The 24690-nt window shown below is 43.1% G+C and overlaps 1 protein-coding gene across 1 annotated transcript; it reads left to right on the top strand.

The window, feature by feature from the left end:
• Positions 1 to 3137: 3137 nt before the first annotated feature.
• inpp5ka (inositol polyphosphate-5-phosphatase Ka) lies at positions 3138 to 24509 on the top strand. Its single transcript, XM_060074396.1, has 13 exons — positions 3138 to 3276; positions 3605 to 3686; positions 5718 to 5822; positions 5904 to 6012; positions 6178 to 6294; positions 6858 to 7033; positions 10180 to 10291; positions 10373 to 10482; positions 16302 to 16476; positions 22282 to 22419; positions 22535 to 22618; positions 23576 to 23680; positions 24075 to 24509. Exons 2-13 carry the CDS (start codon positions 3613 to 3615, stop codon positions 24138 to 24140), a joined length of 1371 nt encoding a protein of 456 aa, XP_059930379.1. The 5' UTR covers positions 3138 to 3276; positions 3605 to 3612; the 3' UTR covers positions 24141 to 24509.
• The last annotated feature ends 181 nt before the right edge of the window (positions 24510 to 24690 follow it).

Below are 24690 nucleotides of genomic sequence, written 5' to 3'. Positions count from 1 at the left end.
GGTCTGATCTATGCGCAGGATGGCGTCCTCCTATAGCGGTCTTGATCATGATCGCTTTTTGCGTGCCATGTTACTGCAACCTCTCACCGGCGCAGATTAATTTGGTCGTCCCCTTCGAGACTCATTTTCCTTCGTCAACAGATTAGAAATGGTCTTGAACCCTCATATCCGGCCGCTCTGGCACCAGGCATGGGGGGCAAAGGAGGGCGCCCTTAGGACCCGGATGTCCCGCACCACTGAGTCTTTGAGGGCTCACTCAAGACCACTCCGCCCATTGGTACTTGGTGAGACAGTATTCCTCCAGAATCAGCAGGGCCCGAGTCCACTCAAGTGGGACGGTCAGGGGTCATGGTGGAGTCGCTGGGTCACGATCTGTATCGGGTTAGGGTTGACGGTTCGGGGCGCCTGATTTTGGGCAACCGGCGATTCCTTCGCGGTAACACTCCAGCCACCCCTTATGCCTGACAGCAGCCAGCTGCCCTGTTGCCGCCACCCGGGACCTTGGACTACCAGCCCGTGCCTGTCCACCCCGGGCTAGTGATGCCCCAGGGTGTCGTTCCACAGGCAGCAGATGGACCCCGTGACACGGCTTTGGACACCTCCCCGCCGGAGACCCCTGGTGAGACATTCTCTGGTCTCGGGGCACGGGATGTTCCTACAGACGTCGACCCAGATGCATCGCTTCCAGCGTCGCCGTCCCATCTTGAACAGCCGTGCTGCGCGAGGAGGCCACCCAGACGCTAAGTGCCCGAGACGGGCCATTGGATACAGGACTGAGTCCGTTAACCTATTCCCATTCATAGCTTTCCGGACTGGGGGGGATGCAGAGTTTACCACAGGCCACTAGGGGATAGTATTGGATTAAAGACCGCTGACCGGCTCAGTTAGGCGTGGACCTTAATGGAGCATTTCACCGGTGGAGGCATGAATATGTATTGAAATTGGGTCCTATATGTAGTCGAATAATAAAATAAAATTCTAATTTGGTGCCGTCTTTACCGAGAAAAGGCAGAAAGTGACTTTTTGGCTCTTGTGGATTGAAGACAACAACTCCCACCATGCACCATGATGCACAGCTTCAATGGCGACTCCCGCTGATCTAGATCTCCGCCTATCGGACACCTCGCTGTTCCATCTACCAAGCTGATACCGCAAGACTGCTTGAAAATCATTTCACACAACATTTCTAGTGAAGAGTATTAGTTGGTGAACTCAGTGAATTAGTCCTTGTTTGTATTTCTTTCGAAATGGTGAAATTTTGCATGGTGCCATCTTCTTTGTCAGATCCTGTACCTTCCGCCATTGTATTTCAGTTTTATCAACAGCCTCTGTTAGCTTAGCTTCAGACACTGCGGATGTTAGTTTCTGCTGGTGAAGTCCCACCCACTGGCATTGCTCTAATAGGTCTGTAGCGTCAGTGCTTGTAGTCTTAGGCCGTTTCTCAATTCGCGTTATTTTCTGTACTTGTGTGCTTGCGTTCTTGTGAAACCTCATCAGTCGTAGCCCAAGTACTGTTCCAATTCAAAGTACGCATCAGGCCAAGTACTGTCGTAAAACCCTGAAGTGTTCTTGATGCGTTCTTAAATTGGCCGAAATATCGAGCCTGCATCGATGGTGACTTGTGTGGACTTGGGACCGTTAAATATCCCAGGATGCATTTCGCATTCCTGTTTTAAAATATCAGTGTGTCAGCTATAAAATAGGCTATATAGGTACATTTTAAAAGTACCATATAACAAAGATGGAGGCCTATTCAACATATTTACATACTATTATTTTAAAATGAAAGAGGGGTTTTGTTTTACATAATTTGTTTATATTGTATAAGTCGCTGATGGAGGAAACCCATCGCAACGGAAATCCCGCTCGGATCCATCTGTGTGTGTGTGTGTTTCTATTCTCGCTCGTTCGTAATTCTTATATCAATAGGATATATAGGAAAATTGAGAAACGGCAATCTCATACTATCTTTTTCAAGCCACTGATTGTTTATATGTAGGGTACAGCTGGCTTGCCGTGTGAATACGCATAACTTTTAATTTATATTCATTCAAAATACTATTATAAAACTAAAGAGGCTGGTGTTTTGTTTCATATAATTTGTTTATATTGTTCAGTAGTTATATGCCTACATGAGGCCGTAGCACAGTTAACAGACGAGCTGAGCTGGTGACGTCATCGAGTCCGCTGCTGTTCCAATTGCAGGTGCGTACTCCCGTCCATGGAAGTGTTTACTTGAAGTCCGGACTTGCCAAGTACGACATTCCAAGTCCACGAGTCCGTAGTTCGCGTACTTGGAATAGAGGAACGGCCTTACAGAATCCTCCCCTCTTACACTTCCTATTTACTTCTACGCAAAAATCGTCATATTGCGTCATCTTAAACAGGAAGTGTTGGAGATCGATACGGATCTCTCCAGTCTCTCCAGAAAATAAGGTAATGATGCACGACCATTCAAAAATATGTGTGGGTTTCTAACGATACAAAGCTTAATGGAAATGGGTGAAGTTTCCCTTTAAATAAGAAATTTGACATTGAGGAGTGTATTTCTTTAATAGTGGTGGTACTAGCTGCACAGACGATATGTGTTATGAAAGGTATGGTATTGATTGATGTTTGTTGAAAGAATTATAATAATCACGCCATTTTTTTCTGGCCTAACGTTATTAAAAGTAGTCCAATTGGGTGGGAAAAATCGTCCAATCTGGCAACGCTGCCTGCACGTCCTCGCGCTGTAATCTCAGCGTAAATTAAAGAGACCAACTGAAAACAAGCCGACATGGCCTCTGTGATTTTGATAAAAGTATAAAGGTAATCGAAATGTGTGTTGATTTGTTAAATCTTTGAACGAAGGTTTAACAAATCAAATCCTTGACGGGGCTCCTCCATTGTAAGAAAGAACAATAGTTGAGCGCTGCGTACAGCAACAATAGTTTTTGCGCTGCATGCAGCACTCACCTAAATATGAATTCAGAGCAGAGTAGAAAGTTCACCAACTGGTTGGTGAACCAGTTGGTTGGTCTAAATATCAATATATATGAATATTAAAATATCTTGGGTCATTCATCTTTATGACTAAATCGAATCATTGCTTCATGGTTGTAAAAGGCTGTTGGCCTGCTCACATGTGATAATAAGTGTTTGTGGTCTACCGTAGGGGGCGCGGTTGGCCTGCTGACATGTGACCATGCAGGAAGTAGCATCCCGACACACAACAACAAGAGCACAGCGCTCACAATACTACTGCCGATCCGGGAGGTTGTAAAGCATTACCAGGTATCTATAACTAGTATGTAGGTGTCGTTTTGTAGATTTTTAATACTGTATCATATGACGGATGTCCGTTATAGTAAGTGGCACTGTTTAGGACATCGTTGTGTCCTTGAGTGTCGAAATGTCCCTGAGCAAGACTCCTCAGCCTCACTGCTCCCGACGAGCTGGCTGTCGCCCTGTCTGGTTGACACCGCCGTCGCTGTGTGAATGAGTTGGTGAATGTGTTAATGCTAAAGCTGAATCATGTGTTAAATCCTGCATCTGCAGACTGTGCATCTGCCCCCTAACTGACTATTGGTCCAATTTGTTAACTGTTCCTCTTTGCCATCAGTGTATTCGATGATGGAGGACAACGAGGAACATAACCCAGTTACGACTACATCAAATGAAAACGACGCAAAGCAAAGCTTCAGGTGGGAACAGGTCGCCGTTTGTGGTGGGAATTTGCACCAAGTCAATCGTTTCTGTAGAAACTGTTTAAGAATAAAGAGTCATCCGAACATCCGAAGTAATAAACATACAATAACGTATAACAAACGTACAACAAACATACAATAATCATAAAGCAAACATACAATAATCATTCAACAAACCTGACAATAATCCAAGGTGGTCCTTTTAAGCTCCGCTTGTGTAAGCTCTGTCGCTTATTCGTTGCACTGTCTTGCCACCCTACCTGTTCCTAGTATAATCTAACGTTAACCTTTGACCTGGGGTAAACCGGTCTCAAGGGAGCAGGGATCCCCTTATGCATTATTCTGCTTGATGGGAACACAGGCAACTCTGTCTTGGGTAAACATTACCTGATATGCTTATTGACAATTGCAATGTGAAGTGTCATCTGTCCCAGATACAATATCTATTAAAGAAATGGCCATCCTGGCGGTCAGGGAAAAGGCACACACAACAAATGGCAGTTAGAGAAACAGAATGGGAAAATACAATTTTCCCAATACACGTTCTCTCGAGTTTATATACTAGAGAGGAATTTCTGGCTTCGACCAGGTTCAGGTGAGGAACATCTCGCTGTGGTCAGGTTCAGATGAGGAACATCTGGCTGTGATCAGGTTCAGGTGAGGAACATCTAGCTGTGATCAGATTCAGATGATCAGAGAACAGAGCAGTGTCTGCAATGTGCCCGCATCGTGTCAGGGTCTTTACTTTAAGCCTTTCACATTCACTTAGAGATTAGTTTAAGGAGGGTAACTGTATGAGAGAGAGAGAGAGAGAGAGAGAGAGAGAGAGAGAGAGAGAGAGAGAGAGAGAGAGAGAGAGAGAGAGAGAGAGAGAGAGAGAGAGAGAGAGAGAGAGAGAGAGAGAGAGAGAGAGAGAGAGAGAGAGAGAGAGAGAGAGAGAGAGAGAGAGGTATTTCACAATATCTATTTCGAGCAAGACAGATATTATCATATCAAATGATTACAGATATTTCACATGGCCTTTGTTGTCTGAAGATTAAACACAGCCCCATTTAATTGCCCCCTAATTCAGCAACAAGGTCATTTGCTCCATTGGAAACATCCAAGAATTAGGGCTGTAGACGGGGTATTGTTAGTCAACAGGAGTGCATTGTTGTTTTAACTGCAAAGCTTTGAGGTTCTGATTCCTCGCACACGTCTTCGATTCCTCTCACACTTTCACTCGCCAAAGAACCCTTCCAACAAGTCTTATCCGTCCCCCCCGCCCTCCCTATCGAAGCTCTGGTCATGGAGGAGACAACCGCATGTTTGGAACCATGGCAAACGCATCGGCTCCAGCAGCCTCGCCAGTGTCTTCTCCCGGTCCACCGCTAGAAAGCTGTTGCTGCGGCAACGGCTCCACCAGCTGATGACTTGGTCATAAGCTGGTGTCCAAATGGCTGGCATGCCACGGATGGACCGCTTCAGGTGGACATGGATGTTCACAACCAAGCCCTTTTAACCCCCTTTGGATAGTTCACTGTGTGGCTCTGTGTGTTGTTGTGGAGTGGCAGAGACAGACCTGATGAAGACCACTGCATCGGGGAGCTTTAGCTGTTTCCTCATCCCACTTATTGCTACTGTTCAGTAATAGCTGATGCTGCAGCTCTGAAATGACCATCTTTACCATTCTCTACCAGCATTTAGAAATCGCTATAAAGAAACAATAGTAGTTATAAACAGCTTATTGCTGTTTTCTTTCTGATTCTTCAAAGTCATGGAGGACCAGAGTCAAAGAAACTCCTTGTTATTCAAAAAATCAATTTTATAGTTTAAAGCGTATCCTGATGCAGGGATGACTGGTCTCTTTATGAGCTTCCGGCTGTAGCCACACACCAGCCTCAGCTCAGCACCCCTCTGTCTACTGTTTAGTGGATCAACAAGCTGAGTGTCACAGTGTAGCCTTATCTGTTAGAATGACAGTAAAAATAGCCATCTTTTCTCAGAGAGAGTAAAGGAAGGCATCGGTCTCTCTGTCCCTGCCTGCAGGCTCCATATGGTCACATGGAACGTGGCCACGGCGGACCCCGTGGACGACCTGGCCTCGCTGCTCCAGCTTGGCTCCCCCAGGAGCCCAGATCTCTACGTGATCGGGTATGGGGCTAGAAAAATGGGCTAGGAATGATCGGCCTACTGTAGTCTGATGTGGAAGTAAACGATGTGCTGTGTGTGTAGTCTCCAGGAGGTGTACTCTGGTCCTGTGCGGTTGGTGGCTGACCTGGCGTTTGATGACGGGTGGAGCCGTCAGTTCATGACCACGCTGGCTCCCCTGGGGTACCTCAAGGTAACCGGCAGGGGTCCTCTTCCTGCACCCCTACCCCTGCCTCCTGAGCCTCCAATACACCTGACTGCTGTACTTCCATGTTCTGTGTGTCTGTCTATCACACAAGTATCACTTCTTGAGCATGTTTCTCCACCACCATAAAGAGGGGGGTGTTGTGCTCCTCAGGTGTCGTCCATCAGAATGCAGGGTCTGCTCATACTGGTCTTCTCCAAACTGGACCATGTCCCCTTCATCAGAGACATCCAGTCCACATTCACCCGCACTGGCATCTTTGGCTACTGGGTGAATAAATATAATACGTAAATGAACATTGCGATTATTGTTATTGGCTAGCATGCCTAGTGAGGAAATGCTATCATAATGATCCTTTTTTTTGTTTTGCAATTTTGTTCCAACCTGCTTAAAGTGTTGGACAACAGGATATCAAATTGTCAAATAACCAGAACATATCCCAAATATGAAAGGTCAAAGACAGCTCATAAAATTGGATTCAAGGGCTTGGATTCAGAGGGGGTTTCTGACCACAATCAGAATCCCCCTCTCACTGTTTTCTGTAGTTTGTACCTCCTTAAAGTCAGAAAGGCTGTCAAAAGGTACTTTCACCATAACAGGGGCTTGTTCCCGTGAGTGTGCAGTAATGGAAACCCGCTTGGCTGTGTAGCCAGGAGGGAGAATACAAGCCATCCAATTATCACTGGGAGGAAGAGAGGGAAATCAATACTGAAACTGCAATGCATTTTATATTTTCTGATTTAATGCTAACCGATTGAAACCTGGCTAATAATCCACGATCATGACTGCATGAATAAAACAGAACTTTATTCTTATTACTTCCGTCCTCTCAGGGTAACAAAGGGGGAGTGTCTGTACGGCTGTCCTTCTACGGCCACAGTCTGTGTTTCCTCAACTGTCACCTGGCGGCCCACATGCAGAACGCCACAGAGCGCCTGGACGAGTTTGAGCACATCCTGGACACGCAGACCTTCGAGTCCCCCCAGGCACCATCCATCCTGGACCACAGGTTAGCAGGGAGATGGAGTTGTCTAAGTGTTCTTTTTGCTGTAATCAATTGCTGTTGTTGCATACAAAACAAGTAAATGAGTTATTTGTTGTAATTTTTCCCATTTATTAGATTCGTTTTTTGTATTCCTTTCATCCCTCATACTAATTCATTAACTCCGGATAGTTTGTATTAATGAATTTAAAGGATTATGTTCTCCTCTCTGTGGAGAGGGGAGGGGATGACCACAGACTGTCTAATATCAGTGTGTTGCTGAGAGAGAGGATCGATGTGTTCTTCAGTAGCCGGGTTCACATGGACAATTCTGATCCGATTAGAAGTAGAACAGCTCAATCGGAATGAAAAATGATCATATACGCCTCGATCGGAATACAATTCTCTGATCGGATCAGACTTTCAATCGGATTAGAAGAAGTGGCGTAGTCCGCTATAATCAAGATTTATACACTTATTCCGATTGATTTGGGATGGGTGCGGCGACTTTTTAACTTGGAGAGATTGCATCAGCAACTGCAGTAGTTCGCTATTGTTCCGCTAGTACTTTTATGCACCCCGAACGGATTCACAATCATTCATTCAGCACTGCTGCCCATCTTGTATAGCACCATGGCAACTCTCATTGCCAACAGAATTGCCTTTCGTACAGTTTCCTCCTCTGGCAATATATTTTTCATTGGCTCGCATAATTTAACGAACGATCATCCTAGCATTTTCTCGCCATTCCTGGTCACTGAATTCATTTATTACACGGCTCTTCTCAATGCTGTAGACTGCTCCATTCACTTGCATGGGCCTTCCCAACGTTCAGCTGTCTTATTTTTGTATAACTGACCGTTGCTAGGCATATTTGACCGCTGTCAAGGAAAGTGAATTTTTTGCCTCAGATTCACGTCTTCCGTAACACTCCGCAAGTAGTCCGGTAATTTATCAACCCCAGCGTATTCGGTTGCTAAGCGAAGTCAACTTATTTGGCGAACAATTTCTCTGCTGATCATCACTACGAATGGTAACAATTAAATTGTAAAAAGACACACTGTGTGAAGTTATATTTTCGTTTTGGCAAGTAGCGGTGTATAAGCGGGATAATGCATAGAACGCCAGTCATTATCAAAAATAAGTTTATTTTCCCGATAATGACCGGCGTTCTATACATTATCCCTTACTTATTACACGGGTCTTCTCAATACCGTGGAATGCTCTGTTCACTTGAATGGGCCCTTCATAACTTCCGGCGGTGAATTACATTTCATAATTCACCGTTGCTAAGTACCGTAATTTTCGGACTATAAGCCGTGCCTTTTTTCCCATTTTGCGATTCTGCGGCTTATATAACGGTGCGGCTAATCTTTGAATTTTATAGCTAACGGCCACTAGGGGACCTCCTAAATCTATGGATTTTTAAGCGGCGGGCTCCAGTGCGGCTTATATATGTAAACATCATTCAATTTAGCTGCTGTGGCTTATACTCCGGTGCGCCTTATAGTGCGGAAAATACGGTATTATTGACCGCTGTCAAGGAAAGTGGATTTTTTTGCCGTCTTTCGTATCACTCCGCAAGTAATCCGGTAACTTATCAACCCCAGCGTACTCGGTTGCTAAGCGACATCAACGTTTTTGGCAGACCACTTCTCTGCTGATCAACACTACGAATGCTGGTAGCAAATAAATTGTAAAAAGACACACTGTGTGAAGTATCTTTTAGTTTGGCAAGTAGCCGTGTAAGGCCTCAAAAAAAAAATTGGGTTTGGTTCCGTTTTTTTTTTAGGCCTAATAAGCAGGATAATGTATAGAACGTCCCCGGTCATTATCGAAAAATAAGCCCCTTCATGTCAAAGCAAGACACCTCCGCTTCGCGTCGGTGTCCGGTTTGCCCTGTCTGGGCTTATTTTCCCGATAATGACCTGCACTCTTTACAATATCCCTTACATAATTCACTGTTGCTAAGCATAATTGACCGCTGTCAAGGAGAGTGGATTTTTTGCCTCTGATTCACCTCTTTCGTATCACTCCGCAAGTAGTCCGGTAACTTATCAACCCCTGCGTATTCGGTTGCTATGCGACGTAAACGTCTTTTGTGTACTATTTCTCTGCTGATGAACACTAAGAATGGTAACAAATAAATTGTAAAAGACACACTGTGTGAAGTTATTTCTTCGTTTTGGCAAGTAGCCATGTAAAAAGCGGGATAATGCATAGAAAGCCGGTGATTATCGAAAATAATCCCCCTTCAGGGCGAAGCAAGACCCCTCCGCTTCGCGTCTGTGTCTGGTTTGCCCCCGGCTTATTTTCCTGATAATGACCGGCGATCTATGCATTATCCCTTACGTAACACCACTCTCTCCCAACAGTCTTCGCTGCGCACTCTCATCCAAATACGTACTGTTTGCGGCGGAGGAGGGGGTAAATATAAAGACCGGACAAGATCCTGACGTCGCTGTGCTGTACTCCTTCTTCTTAATTGAAGGAGCAGGCAGAGAAAAGCTCTCTCCTGCTGGGCTTTCATTAAAAGCCTAAACATAAAAAGGCCAAATACTGATAAGACGTCCATTATGTGTCACCAGTGCAGATGTGACAAATCCTGATGTGTGCGCGAGAGAAATTCATACGTATTGCTTACCAATTTTGTAAATGCCATATATACAGTACATTCGGACAGGATAAACTCTATTCCGATTAGAAATCTAATCTGACCAGAATTTTTCATTTAAACGTGGCTAGTGTATGTGAGGGACACACCCTAGCTTGGTGCTCGGCATGACTAATTTATCGAAGTAGTGAATTCGAGTAAGCTTTTCAAATCAATGCAAAAGGTCCATACTTGATGACTGTTTTCGCATGTTTCCCCAGAAGTTAGGGGATTAAGGAGTAGGAAGACGTTGGCAAATTTTTACTGCACTGTTACCGCAATTCAAACTCAGAATTACTCTGGGTCCGACTTCTGTTGGAAACGTTTGGGATATTGTTGGAATACAACACAACTGGAAATGTGACATATTATACCTTCTGTAAAGTGCAGTCTTCAGATTTCTACGCATCAGAGGGTTGTTGAGCAACAGCCAAACACAGACAGTGTGGACCGATAGGAGGCGTTAGGGTAACAAGGCCTTTGATGAAATGCAATGACCGGTTCCCCTGGTTCCACACAGGCTGGTATTCTGGTTTGGGGATCTCAACTTCCGCATCCAGGACCATGGCATGCACTTTGTGCGCTCCTGTATTGAGAACCAAACCTACCAGCTGCTCTGGAGCAAGGAACAGGTAAGAACAAATTCCGTTCAGTGTTTCCTTGCTGCAATGGTGCTAATGGCGTTTTGATTAGGGTATTGTGTGTGTGTGTAGTTGACCATGATGAAGAAGAAGGAGCCAATCCTGCAGGAGTTTGAGGAAGGCCCTTTGGACTTCCAGCCCACTTACAAGTTTGACCGTAACTCTCACGTCTACGATAGCAGGTACAATCTGTACTCTCTCATTCATAGCAGGTACAATCTGTACTCTCTCATTCATAGCAGGTACAATCTGTACTCTCTCATTCTCTCTCTCTCATTCTCTCTCTCTCTCTCTCTAATAACTATACTCCTTTCTTTAACTTCACAGGCCATACAGGACATTAGTGATGCGCGAGAGGGTGTTTTTTTAACACCCGCCCCAACCCGACCCAAAACATTTTCCAAACCGCCCCGCCCGACCCGTGGGGAATTCTGAAGCGGCCCAGCCGACCCTCCCAATTTGACCCGCAAAAAAATAAAAATAATAATAACAACAAATAAAATAAAAAGCCTGGGGCTGAGGCTTATGCCTAATTTAACACGTAACTAAATGAGAAGGATTTGCGCTAAATTCGCATTATTGTGAAACTTCAACGGCAGGTCTACATCAAACAACAACGACAGCTTTACGCAATTATTTATTGAAGAACTGTTAACAAATGCGTGGAAGACATAGCCTATGTCTATCTATGATGTTCCCACAAACAGACACATAGCGCAGGCAATGCACACGCACTAACTCTCAAAACTATCAAAGGCAATGTAGCCGAGTCCTCCTAGAAGTTTTGGCGGTGCAAACAAAAGCTACGGATGGCATGTTGGGATAAACTAACCGGAGCTGTATCTTAAACTATACCATTCTAAAAGGTAACATAATTTTACAAAATATAAAGTATAGAATAAAATGTGAGGTGGACACCCAGGTTATGTAGCCTAACTCAGACGACTAGCAGGAGTGGGAGCTTTGAGTGCAATAACTTTGTGACAGTGGGATGTATGCAAATGATAAGTTCTGTAGGCTAACGCAAAATTGCGATTTCACCTATGTATTCCAAAAGTTCCGGGTTGCGGGTTTTGGCTTTTTTGACCCGCCCCACCCGAACCCGCGATACTTAGAGAAAACTGCTACCCAACCCACCCGGCCCGCGGGTGCCCGCGGGTAATTGGGTAACCTGCGCATCACTACAGGACATGGTTTGCAGTAGTATGATCTCTAAAGATGTATTTACCCTCATGTTTTAACCCCTACCTGTTCTAAACAGCTTAAAACACACTATATGCACTACCTTTCTATTAACAACTTGTATAGTGTGCCGCAATGTGACACACTATACAATGAAACTAAAGCGTTTCATATGATGAAAGGGTTTATCAATATCTATGCTTTCATTGTCCACTCATAAATAATGAGTTCTGATGCCACTGAAGATGCATAATAAATGTTCTGCTGAACATTTATTTTGCAAGATTATTTTTGTCAGATTTGTGGTATTTGCACAGCAAGCTCAAACTGTCTAATGCTTATTCGGATATTTAAACCACGTCATGCCATCCTAACACTAGAGTTTTTAATATTGATTTTCCCAACATATATAATCTAATGTTGTTTCCAGTGTTGCCAGCTTTGGCCAGATTTGGTTTTCCAGATTTCCGAAGATTTGTTTTGACAGATACATACATATATCATATTACTTACAAAGATCCATCAGCAAATCATTGGACAATGCAAACATAAAGAAGACACTACTTAAAATAAGAGAAAGCAGAAACCTTCAGCCAATAATAAGTAATGAGTTTTTTCATCCTGTTAATTGCCTTCTGTACTCTCTTCTTGTTTTTTGGTAGTTGTTCTAGTTACCTTTTTTGGTAAAGAGATCCATCCTGTAACGTATGAAAGCAAATCACTGCCCAAAAGGGTTACATTTTTAACGGTATCGAAATGTAAACTCAGTCTCGATGCTCAGGCCTTTACTAGGAATGGCCTTCTTCTGCAGGTCGAAATGCTATGGTTTGAATTTTCAGGTTGGTATTTTGCCCACTTGAATTTGAGTAATAAATATAGTATTTTGAATACCAGCAAAGTCCATTTTTTTATATTTCAATTTCAAAAAGGTGAATTCAAAACTCAGAAATTCAGAGGGCCTTGTTTTCAAAGTATAATATTTGAACGTAGATTTGTCCATGGTCTAAGTGGTAAGACACAGATCCTTAGCTGTCTTGTCTTGTCAGATAGTTGGGTTTGCTTCTGATGTACACTACTCAGTGATCTGCAAACTTGATTGTAATCTGTTCTGTAAGAGAATCCATGAGAGGTTAGGGTAGGTTAGGTACGGATAATCTGAAACACATTTGTGCATATTGGACAATGGAAAGTTAATCAGGCTGCTTTGTTTGAAGCAAGTTGGATTTATTTTTGGTCTTTGAAGTTGTTCTCCTGGCGCCCCACTGAGGTATACGCTGAGTGAAGGATTACTGACCAGTAGGTCCAAACACCATCCATTTGGTTTAGGAACTATTCAGCACTCATTAGATCTTACCAACTCGGCCCCGGTCGTGAGTTCAGTACTCATCAGTTAGCTCTTGATATGTTAATGCTGCACTAGACGTAGTTGCATCATCTGCATCCTTAACCACTAATGCTTTTTCAAATACTGATGGGAGATCATTTTTAGTTATAGAATAAAGGAGAGGTCCTCAGCCACTTCCCTGAGGAACCCCACATTTTAGCGCTTTGCAAAAAAAAAAAGCTGTTAACGAAACCCCTCTGCATTCTCTTGGACAGATAACTCTCCATCCAGTACAAAGCAGTACATTTAAACCTTTAGAAGCATCCTTAAGAACATCAAATGCAGCACTGAAATATAATACCACTCCCACCAGCCTCCTGCCATCCTTGTGTTGAGCCAACTATCATCATTTGAGCTAATGCTGTGGAATGCCCTTCTCTCTATGCATGATGGTAGCCCGTAATCAAACCATTACCTCAAACATAATCTTGGATCACTTACTCCGTGCTTGGAGACGGCAGGATGTCCATTGAGACCATCAAAGACCTATAAGGGACATCATATGAAGAGTGTTGTGGACGGCACTTCAAAAGCGTGCAGTAACATTAGGCTACTTGTTTATTTTTAATTCTTACTCACAATTAGTTTAGTTAACATGTTTGTAACAATGTAGCTCAATATCAGTAGCGTGCGGTGCCCCTTCATTTCGGTGGGGCAGAAACTACTGGCGTATGACCACACCCACAATTTATATATATTTTTTACATATACGTATATTACGAGCTACATTAAAACATGTTAACTAAACTAATTGTGAGTAAGAATTAAAAATAAACTAATAGCCTAATGTTACTGCACGCTTTTGAAGTGCCATCCGCAACACGTCATATATGATGTCCCTTATAGGGAAGTTATTTCTTCCATATTTTATTCTAACAACAGGCTTAGCGAGTGCATTGCAAATACATGAAAAGTAGAAATACAAGTCATCAATCAAGCAGACCTTCGATTTGGAACTTGGCCCGACGATGTGTGCAAATCTCTCAATAACAACACTTTTGAAATCAGATATTTCTCAATAACAGCTGTTTAAATCAGGTATGAAATCAGGAATGCAATTTGAATACCTGCTGAAATAAATAAATAAATAGTCTTCAATGCCGAAAGATACAGGCGGAGTAATTCTATTTTAAACAACAACAGTCCTAGAATATGACCATGGGGCAGATTACTTTACGACCATATGGGCGTCTTATAGCGCTGATTGCAATTCTTATTGCAGCCTGCAGGGTTATGCGAGAAACATACGGAGGGACGCGGTCGTTGAGCTCCGCCGCCCCACATTGCATGACACGTTAAACTCAACTAGAATCGCCACCATCAATGTGATGTCAACAGACCAAAAACAGTCGCAAAGCCTACAGAAACTATAGATAGTTAATGTGACAATCACATTATTAAAAATAAACTTGGAGCAATGATTTACTGAGGAACTATTTTTTTTGGGAGCATGCTTTTGCAGGGAGTTCGGCGCCCCACCTGCCCATATGGACGGCACGCGGCTGCTCAAAATATACATGTTAAAAATATATATAAATTGTGGGTGTGGTCATACGCCAGTAGTTTCTGCCCCACCGAAATGAAGGGGCACGGCACGCTACTGTACAGTACCTTAAGAAGATAGAAGAGACTTGAAAAACTGAAATGATGTCGCATACTCACCTTGCTAGTACACAACTCTATGGTAATGTTCAATATATCTCACAGAACAGGCAAAAAGAAAAGACACTGGACAAAAACAATTCCAATTTTGCTTGTCATTTAAAAGTGCTTGAATGAGATACTTTACTAGGTGAGTGAGGCATACACATTTAGTTTATCTTTTGTAAATCATATTATCACATGATTGATAATTCCCTTAGACATGACATTAATGCACACAATGAAAACACTACTTAGTACTACTGTGTTGAGAACCAGTTTACCCCTTCAAATTCAAAAGCTCAAACTAAACGTGTGTTTTAGATCCAAAAATAGTGTTGGAGTATACAGACTAGTATCAAGTGTTTATTTTTCTATATCCATAGATCTACTCCATGGTAGTTGTAGGAGCCTAAATGCCTATTTGCTTTATTTAAGTTCATATTTTACAATGACGTTTGGTTTTTCATAAGTGAAATAATAAAATAGTTAATTGCGTTAATTTTTCGAATAGATAGAATTTTATTTTGCAATTCACTTGCAATATTTTTGGTGTATGCGCACATTTAGTTACTTTATTTTGAAGTGTGACAGGAACTTAATAGTTTTAACTACCGGTGACAGACTGTCAGGATAACAAGCGTGGAGCCACACAGTTTTGTGCTCTTTCTCTCTCTCATTCTCTTGCCTCCAATCATAACCTCATTGTGGAAAAGGATTTTTTGTATTTTGCGTTGCACAAGTTAACCCTTTAAACATCACGTCGTGTTCCGGTGGATTATTTTTGTGGATATTGGATGAGGTATGCGTCGTAGGGAAAAAGGAGCGTCAAGCTGAAGCTTCACATTAGACCTATTGATCCTACAGTAGTAGTTCTATAGACATAGATCCGTTCCATGGAAGTAGTTCTCAGACCTACTCCATGGAAGTAGTTCTATAGATATAGATCTACTCCATGGTAGTAGTTCTATATTCATATATCTACTCCATGGTAATAGTTCTATAGACATGGATCTGCTCCATGGTATTAGTTCTATATCCATTGATCAACTCCATGCTAGTTGTTCTATATCCATGGATCTACTCCATGGTAGTGGTCCTATATCAATGGATATACTCCATGGTAGTGTAATGTTGTTACCCCTTCCCCTTTCTAACAAAGATCCAAAAATTTGATCATATTACACCAATTCTGAAATCGTTACATTGGCTTCCTGTAGGTCAGAGAATTGATTTTAAAATCATGTTGCTAACCTATAAATCCCTACATGGTTTAGGCCCAAAATATTTAACTGATATGCTTCCACTACATCAGCCTTCTAGACCACTAAGATCCTCTGAGACCAATCTGTTAATTATCCCCAGAGTAAACACAAAACATGGGAAAGCAGGATTTAGTTACTATGCAACAAATAGCTGGAATAAACTCCCAGAGGATTTAAGACTTGCCCCAACTCTGAGCACCTTTAAAACAAGACTGAAGACTTTTATGTTTGCTATAGCTTTCTGCTAAAATCTTAAATACATTGCACTTTCTAAAAAGCTTTTTAACTTTGCCTCTATTTTCTATTTTAATACTAAAATGCATTTTTCTATTTTACCCATTTCTTTGCATATGTTTTTCTTTTACTTATCTATTATTTTATTTTATTGTATGACAATGTTTATATGTGAAGCACTTTGAGTCTGCCTTGTGTATGAAAAGTGCTATATAAATAAAGTTGCCTTGCCTTGCCTTGCCTTGCCTTCCTCGTTCTATAATACACTCTTCTACTCATTCTCCTCCTGCTCTAGCGGCAAGAAGCGCAAGCCAGCCTGGACCGACAGGATCTTGTGGAGGCTCCGGCCCCAAGGGGGCAAGGACCAGGACCTGGAGCTCCCTCTGAAGATCAGACAGGAGTCGTACAACAGTGACATGACGTACAGCATCAGCGACCACAAGCCGGTGGTGGGCCTCTTCACCCTGGAGGTGAGCTGGGGGAGGCCCCAATGGGTGGTGCAGTGTTTGCATCAATGAACCCACTTTCTGTATTCTCTACGTGGATTTATTTTATTTTGATTGATACCACACACTTATATTTTATTAGATTGTTGAGACCGCAGGTTATTGGTTGACATTGTCTCCGTCCAGATCTAAATCGGCCATGGTTTTAATTCAACTGGCTTAGTTGGTGGACACACCTTAAAGGTAAAATATTATGATGCTTTTCCAACAAGTAAACATAGTATATGATTTCGAGAAAACATGTTTTTGAAGCTGATTGCTGGAAATAGCTTTTAGGTTATGAAGATTCGCTATTCCCCTCTGTTTCAGTCCCTTCAGAATGTGCTGTTTCTGGTGTCTGTAGCTTTAATACAAATGAGCTGCTGCCCATTGCATACAAATAAGCTTTCACGGTGAACCGCAGCATGGAGAAGAAGTGATTATTGCCGATTGTGGACTCCCGGAGCTCTATATCTATATCTATAATAATAATAATAATAATAATAATAAATAAAGTTGTATTCATTTATTAATAATAATAATATATAGGGATCTATATAATATGATATTTAATCTCTAATATCACGGCCAAAAGCTATGTGCGCCTCCGGATTCAAGATTCAAAAAGATTCAAAGATTCAAAAAGCTTTATTGTCTAGTATGTTGCCATACTAGAAAATTGTCTTTTGACTGAAGGTGTGTGTGTGTGTGTGTGTGTGTGTGTGTGTGTGTGTGTGTGTGTGTGTGTGTGTGTGTGTGTGTGTGTGTGTGTGTGTGTGTGTGTGTGTGTGTGTGTGTGTGTGTGTGTGTGTTCTTTGAGTGTGTGTGTATAGCTATGGGGATGAATGATTTTTTGTAGATAGCTTTCCTGGCCAAAGGCATTCTGAATCTTCTGCCAGAAGGAAGTAGATCAAAACAAGGATGGAGTGGGTGGGAGGGATCTAAGAGGATGGAGTTGGTCTTCCTTCCCACTGCCTGGATATACAGATCCTCCAGAGCTTTCTGGTGTATTCCTATTAGCTTGCTTGCTTGCTTAGTTAATCTATTAAGTCTGCTTTTGCTTGCGTTTGTGAGGAAGCCGTACCAGGATGTAATGTTGCAAGTGATGATGGATTCCACCAGAGATTGGTAGGCAGTTGACAAAATGTCTTTACTGACATTGAAGGTGTCTAGTTTCCTCAGGAGATACATACGTTGTTGTCCCTTCTTGTAAACCCCATCTGCATGCTGGCTAAAGGACAGACGTTGGTCGATCTCTGTGCCAAGGTATTTGAACTTCACCACCTGTTCAACCACTTGTCCTTCCAGGGTCAAAGGTGAGGAAAGTGGATGTGGGGTGTTAGATGCCCTCCTCCTATGGCAACACAGTTCTTTGGTTTTGCTGATGTTCAACTGCAGTGAGCTTTCTTTGAACCACAGGGCCATTTCAGTGATATATTGGGTGTACTTGGACAGGGTGCTTTGATCTGTCAGTTTGGCCACCAAGGCCAGATCATCTGCATATTTAAATAGCTTGAATCCACTGATGTTGCATGTGATCTCATTGGTGTATATTGAGAACAAGATGGGAGACAAGACACAACCCTGTGGGACTCCAGTGTTAAGGATGATGTTGGACGATGTTACACCCTGGACCTTTACATGCTGGGGTCTGTCCTTTAAAAACTCCTTGATCCAAAGTGTCAGTGCTGGGTTGACCTGAAGCTGCTGAAGGCGATGCAGGAGTGTGTTGATGTTAACTGTATTAAATGCTGACGAGAAGTCCATGAATAAGATCCTGACCAAGGAGTTCTGGGAGTCCAGGTGCTTTGTGATGGTATCCAGTAGATGTAATGTAGCGTCCTCCACACCTCGTTTTGGCTTGTAGGCAAACTGCAGTGGATCCAGATTCTCACCGATGGTGGTGGTGAGCTCTCCTGCAACAACTCTCTCCATGCATTTGCACAGGATAGAGGTGAGTGCCACTGGTCTGAAGTCGTTCAGAGCTTTAGCCCGGGGCTTTTTGGGAACAGGGAGGATGGTGGTCTCCTTCCACGCCCTGGGAACAAAACTGGCATCTAGGAAGAGCTGAAACATTTCCATCATTATACCGCCCAGCTGACTTGCACACTCCTTCAGTATTCTGCCCTTCAGCCCATCTGGTCCAGGAGCTTTGGAGGAATGGAGATGGGAAAAGATGGATATAACCCGCTTCTCTTCTATGCAGATAGATTCTGGGGGGTATAGGAGAGTGACAATTTCCTCCATAGAGTCAATGTTGTTGAATCTGGCATAGAAGGTGTTGAGTTCTTCAGCAAAGGCAGCAGGGTCTGGGCATTGTACTGCAGCAGTGTTCTTATTCCTGCCCATCATGGTGTTTAGGCTCCTCCATGCATGCCTTATATCTCCAATGATGAACTTCTCCTCCATTTTGTTTTTGTAGTTGAGCTTGGCCAGCTTGGTCTTCTGCTTTAGCTCCTTTTTCAGCTCTTTAACTCTCTGCTGGTCACCCTGGATGAATGCAAACTTTTTTAAATTGAGACAGTTCTTAAGGTCTTTGGTTATCCATGGCTTATTGTTTGCAAAGATCTTAATTTGTTTGGTGGGAATAACACTATCAGCACAGAATGTGACGTAAGAGCATATGGTATCGTACAACAGGTTAAGGTCACCATTGCATTCCCTGAAGAATTCTTCCCAATCTGCCAGCTCAAAACATCCTTTCAGTCTTTGAATGGAGTCTACCTCCCATGCCATGATGGTTTGGGCCTGTACTTTTTGGGTCTTCAATTTTTGTCTGTACTTAGGCAGTAGTAGTATTACATTATGATCTGAGGACCCAAGGGCAGGGCAGGGCTTGGATACATATGCACCCGGGATGTTTCCATAACATAAATCTAGCATTCTATTCAGCCGTGTTGGCGTTGTTACATACTGTTCTAACTGTGGGAGAAGTGCGGTGACGTCACAGGTGTTGAAATCTCCCATCAGAAACACGGGCTGGTCAGATGCCCTGGAGACGGCATTGTCATAACATTCTAAAATGCGCTCTGCTGCCAGCACGTTGTCAGGGCCAGGGACATAAACAAGAATTACTGTTATTAATTGAAATTCACTGGGAAGATAGCGGGGACGAAATGACACAGACAAGATTTCGTAGTGTCATGAGCAGTGCATCTCACGAACTGTGAAGTTCGTTGCCCATCTGTCATTTACAACCATGCAAAGACCACCTCCGACTGATTTCCCCGTTACTTCTTTGTCCCGGTCAAAGCGTATGAATGTAAAGCCATCCAAGCACACTGTAATGTCCTCAGCTAACCACGTTTCAGTGAAACAGAATAAACTTGTACTCCGATAATCTGAATCAAGCTTAACAAGTGCCGCAAGTTCATCCATCTTATTACGTAGCGATCGCACATTTGACAGAGTGAAAGCAGGTTGTGGTAGCTTACTTCCCCGTCTCCTGATCCTGTTCCTGATCCCTCCTCTCGATCCTCTTTTCTTTTCTCTTTTATTTTATTTTCTCTTTTCGGATGATATTATGAATCATAAAGAACGAGTCTGACGTCTCTGGTACTTCCACAACAAGTAAAGACTCGTAGTGGGGGTTATGTCGGCCATAGTTGAAAATAATTGGCGGAAAGGAACCTTGACTTTGACTCTCTGAAGTCCAGATTGAACCGAGACAGGGAGGCGAAATGGATTGTACTCCTGGAGCTCCAACAGGGGAGCTCCAGCGGCGGAGCAGGGAGCAGGGGAGCAAGGGAGTCTGCCGGACTTCCTGCCAGGCAGAAACATGGCAAACTGATGAATTAGACATCTATTTTTGAAATCTGTGAACATCTCCGCTCAGCGCTCGTCCGTTGGTCCACAAAATAGTATTTATGCTCTGATTGGACGGGGAAATGGGTGGTAATATTCAAATGTGCCTGATTCCTACGTAAGAGTCTGCGCCGAAACTGACTCGCTCACCAACTGTAGGCAGGGTACTTTCAGAAATGCCTATGTCACTCACAAAAGCATGTACAAACTTATTTCAAAGTGTATATGCGTGTGGCAGCACCAGAGACTCAAAACAACACCCAAAATCCCAGGAAAAGTGTTGTTTTCATAATATGTCCCCTTTAAGAAATTGAGCATCTGGCGATCAAAGGAAGACCATTTTATTCTACACATTGTTCAGCAGCTCAATAGCTGTACTTTTGGTTTTGTCAGACCCGTAGAAGCGCATACGAACTGCCAACAAAGAATGTGTTTGGCTGTTTTTAATCACTGAAGTTGAATCAATGAGCTTTTCCCATACAAAATACTAGCTCTGACAGTGCATAATATGATAGATAAATAAAGATATATGATGAAAAATCAGTCAAGTGGAGTCATTATAAAGTGCAATTGCAGTAAAAAAAAGTGTCCTTTTTGCAGCTTAGCTGCCGTAGCCTCCTACTAAAAACGCTATTTTGTTTACAAACTAGATTGGGTAAGGGATGCATGTGTTATATAATAATGTTCAACAGTTTCTGTATCATCCTTTTCCCCATCACCACTTCCAGGGGCTCAACAGCAGTCCCAAGCCCAGAGCCAGCCTTCTTAAGCAGCTTGTGAATCTTTTTAGTCATAAGCCCTGATGCTGCTGCCCCAACAGATGGCTGCAAAGTAAATGGCACCTGGCATAACAGTCTGATAAAACATGAATAACATTTTGCTAAACACATTAAAAAGGCCCCAAGCAGTTGAATCTGCTCTGACCCTACTTGTGGACAGCCTCTGTGTGGTGCTTCCAGTCAAGTTTATTGTTCATATGCACACCCAAGTATTTATAGCTCTCTACCACCTGCACCTTATCCCAAAGGATAGAGATGGTGCTTAGCTCAGGCCTGGCCCTCCTATAGTACACCACTTCCTTGCCCATGAGCAGTGGCCTGTAAACATAGAATCCAAACTGGTGGATTTGTTTGTTTGTGGGCACTTTTTGGGAACCTTACCGGCCAGGGCGGTTCGTATGCTCTGTCTTATGTAGGACAAAACAAATTTACCGCTATGGGAGCTGCTCAACACACATCCCGATGTGCCATAGGCCCATCACCATGAACAAACATCATGGCTGAATTACACCTACACACAGACAATGTCAACAATTAACCTGCCGTCTCAACAAACAGGACCAATCCTTTCTAGGATTTAATTTTTTTACACATTACACACAAATCTGCAAGCTTATTTTTTTATTGGCTCTGGCATATGCGTCCCGTGCAGACATATCTCCATTAGACTGGTCGCGGGTCTAATCCCAACCGATATTATTGTCATGTTAAATCGGGGGTTTGATACGATGAAGTGTCCTATAGGAGCGATTTCATAAACAACCAAGATGGATGTGACGGATGTATCAAACTTTTCGAGGTTCAAGGTTCAAGGTGGTTTATTGTCATATGCGCAACAATTACAGAAGCAGTTACTGGCAATGAAATTCTTGAGTCTCAGGCTCCTTCAACAGTGCAATATAAAAAAGTTAAAGATAAGTCTATCCAATTGATTCTAAATTCCTTTTGGTCTGTGACTGATGACCACACCCCTTCACAATGAGCTGGGATTTCCCAGACTAATACACATTGGAGAATTTGTCTGTCAACGTCAGGCTACATTCAACCTTCATTGGAAGACACACTTTGTAATCAGTATTCCCATTTTCTAATTCATAACTTATTCTAAATTCAAAATGTGTATTGACTGGAACTTCCTGCATATTTAACCCATTGTAAGGAAATGTCAAAGGTAATTCCCTGATCAGGAGTGTCCCTCTGTCCCTAGCTGAAAAAGCGACAGCAGACCCCTCTGGTGCAGCTGTATCCAGAGGGCGACTGGAGCGCCGACATGGACGCCATGGTGGTCTATTCCACACTGCAGGACTTCCCCTCCAGCCACTGGGACTGGGTCGGACTCTTCAAGGTGCCCTAGCGACGGTCTCCATCATGGACCCGGCTTGACTCTTGAAGGGCGAGTTCCAATAGTTTGTGTGTAGTGCATTGTCTCATATAACGATTATTTTCCATCCGTTCCCAAGGTTGGGTTCTCGTGCGTCTCGGACTACATCACCTACGCCTGGGTGAAGGACGACGAGGTGGCCTCCAGCGAGGAGCTGGTGCGGGTACGTGAGACCCAATGAGCCCTGTTCAGTAACGCGGGGCGGCATGTGGCTCAGGAGCCAGAGCGGATTGACTGGTCACCAAAAGGTTGCTACTGTGAAGTTCTTTGAGTGGCCACGGCTTAGAAAAGCGCTATATAAATGCAGTCCTCCAAAGGGGATTCTGGATCAGAGTCTGCTGAAGAAACACCATTGATATCATGAGATGCCCGATTGATGAACCAGGTTGTTTTATTTGGCTGAAATTAGTGAAATTGGTTTTCATTTGCTTTGTCATAAAGTTGCAAAACCCAGATGTTGCACTCCCTTGAATTCTGGTAGGTAGAACTTAAATGGACCTACATTGTCGGAACACTAGCTAATGCTTGTTAACTGTCTTACTTAGCAGCTAGGATATGTATTACATTTAGGGCATTTACCAGACGCTTTTATCCAAAGCGACTTACAATTTGTAAGAAATTGTAAGACAAAAGTACATTTGTCATAAGAAGTGCATCAATATATCGCTGTCTGTACAGAAAGGATGTTCATAGAACCAAGTGCAAGTACAGCAATCGCCAGGCTAACCAATTCCCTGTGTTACAGCAATGATAGCAGCTACTGCAGTTGCTACACAGTTAACTACTATAATACAATACAATACAATACAACAAAATACAATACAGTGTACAATGGTGGCCAGAAGGGGGAGGGTGGCTATGCAGTTTCGAGGTATGTATGGTCATGTTGCTGTTTGCCATGTTGCTGTATGGCCATGTTGCTGTTTGGTAGCACCATTTGGATGCTCTCCCACGTGTAAAGGGAAAATATGTTGGCCCAGAACAGACAATGCTTACCAGCTATAACTGACGGGTTAGGTGAGTGAATGTATGGATCACATTTTTCTGAACATCAAAACTTCATGTAGAAGTCTCCTCCCCTCTCATTCACTCCCTGAACCGGTTCTGTGTGACCCTGTAGGTTTATGTCAGCAAGTGGGAGATCCCGGTGTTGGGAGGAGAGTGTGTGCTGTGCTACTTCAGCAGTGCTCTGCATTGCATCATCGGAATCAGTCAGCCGTTCAAGGTGCAGTAAAACATTAATTAAACGCTAATGACTGCTTTTAATAGGCCTGTCCTACTGTATGTAAACATATTATAGATGCCAGGTCCAGCTTACACCTCTTTCTTCTTCTCTTTACTCGTCCTTGGTTTCTGCTGAAGCTTTACTAAATAAATATTTGTTATTTAAGAAGGTCATAATGTATTCAAGATTATGCTGGTGTGTTCCTGGCCTTGGAGACGGTTCTCTAATGACTCAAAAGAGAGTCATCCGTTTTGTTTTCAACAATGTATTCCATTTAGCAAGACAAGTGTGTTACTGGTTTGGTAAGTAAGCCTCTCCTGGCCAACCTTCTGTGTGGCGCCAATGCTTACGGTGGTCAGACCCATTAAAGGTTCCCTCTGTGTCATTGGTTCAGGTCCAAATGTCCCAGGTGGCTGTGGAAGAAGGCCTGGTGGCCGAGACCGGGCTGCCGAGGCCTTAGCACCACGACGGGCCCACGGAAGATGGGAGCCACACACGCCACGCTGCAGTCTGAAAAATACTTCTTGAGGGCGGTCTCAGACTGGTGTCAACTCATCGCAGAACTAGATTTAAATGTACACCTTAAATCTTTGTTGATCTGCATGGGAGGAGAAGGGTTCTGTGAGTCTGGTGTATGTTCCCGTAGTTGCATCTATAGTGTAAGATTGCAGGACATTATGAATGTCCTGCACTGTTCAAAGTGCATCTAGAGAGCCTTACTGAAACATTGTTTTATCAATTTTTTAAGGATTTGTATAAGCATCCCTTTAATCAGGATACACACAGGGTCCGTCACATGTTTTATTCTTTATCGAGTGGTTATGCTATAGTTCAGGTCCAAATGTCCCAGGTGGCTATTGACTCCTTTCATTACCAAACCAGTACATTTATTAACATGCTGCAGAGATGGATCCTGAAGGGGAGGGATCAGGCCATGTTTAACTGTCAGTATTTCATATTTATTCACATTGTAAGAAAGTAAGCAAAGGACATCTCATTCAGGCACAGTT

This window comes from Gadus macrocephalus, chromosome 16 (genome assembly GCF_031168955.1).
Source record: "Gadus macrocephalus chromosome 16, ASM3116895v1".
Classification (NCBI taxonomy): domain Eukaryota; kingdom Metazoa; phylum Chordata; class Actinopteri; order Gadiformes; family Gadidae; genus Gadus; species Gadus macrocephalus.
The sequence above is the reverse complement of the archived record's forward strand: the minus strand, read 5'-3'. Positions and strand labels throughout refer to the sequence as shown.

What these genes read in the sequence shown, in the direction of transcription:
- inpp5ka (XM_060074396.1), top strand. Translation starts at nt 3,613, where the DNA reads ATGATGGAGGACAACGAGGAACATAACCCAGTTACGACTACATCAAAT. An exon ending in GACGCAAAGCAAAGCTTCAG is followed by an intron (nt 3,687 to 5,717) that starts GTGGGAACAGGT and finishes CCCTGCCTGCAG; the next exon opens with GCTCCATATGGTCACATGGA. An exon ending in TGGGCCTCTTCACCCTGGAG is followed by an intron (nt 16,477 to 22,281) that starts GTGAGCTGGGGG and finishes CTCTGTCCCTAG; the next exon opens with CTGAAAAAGCGACAGCAGAC.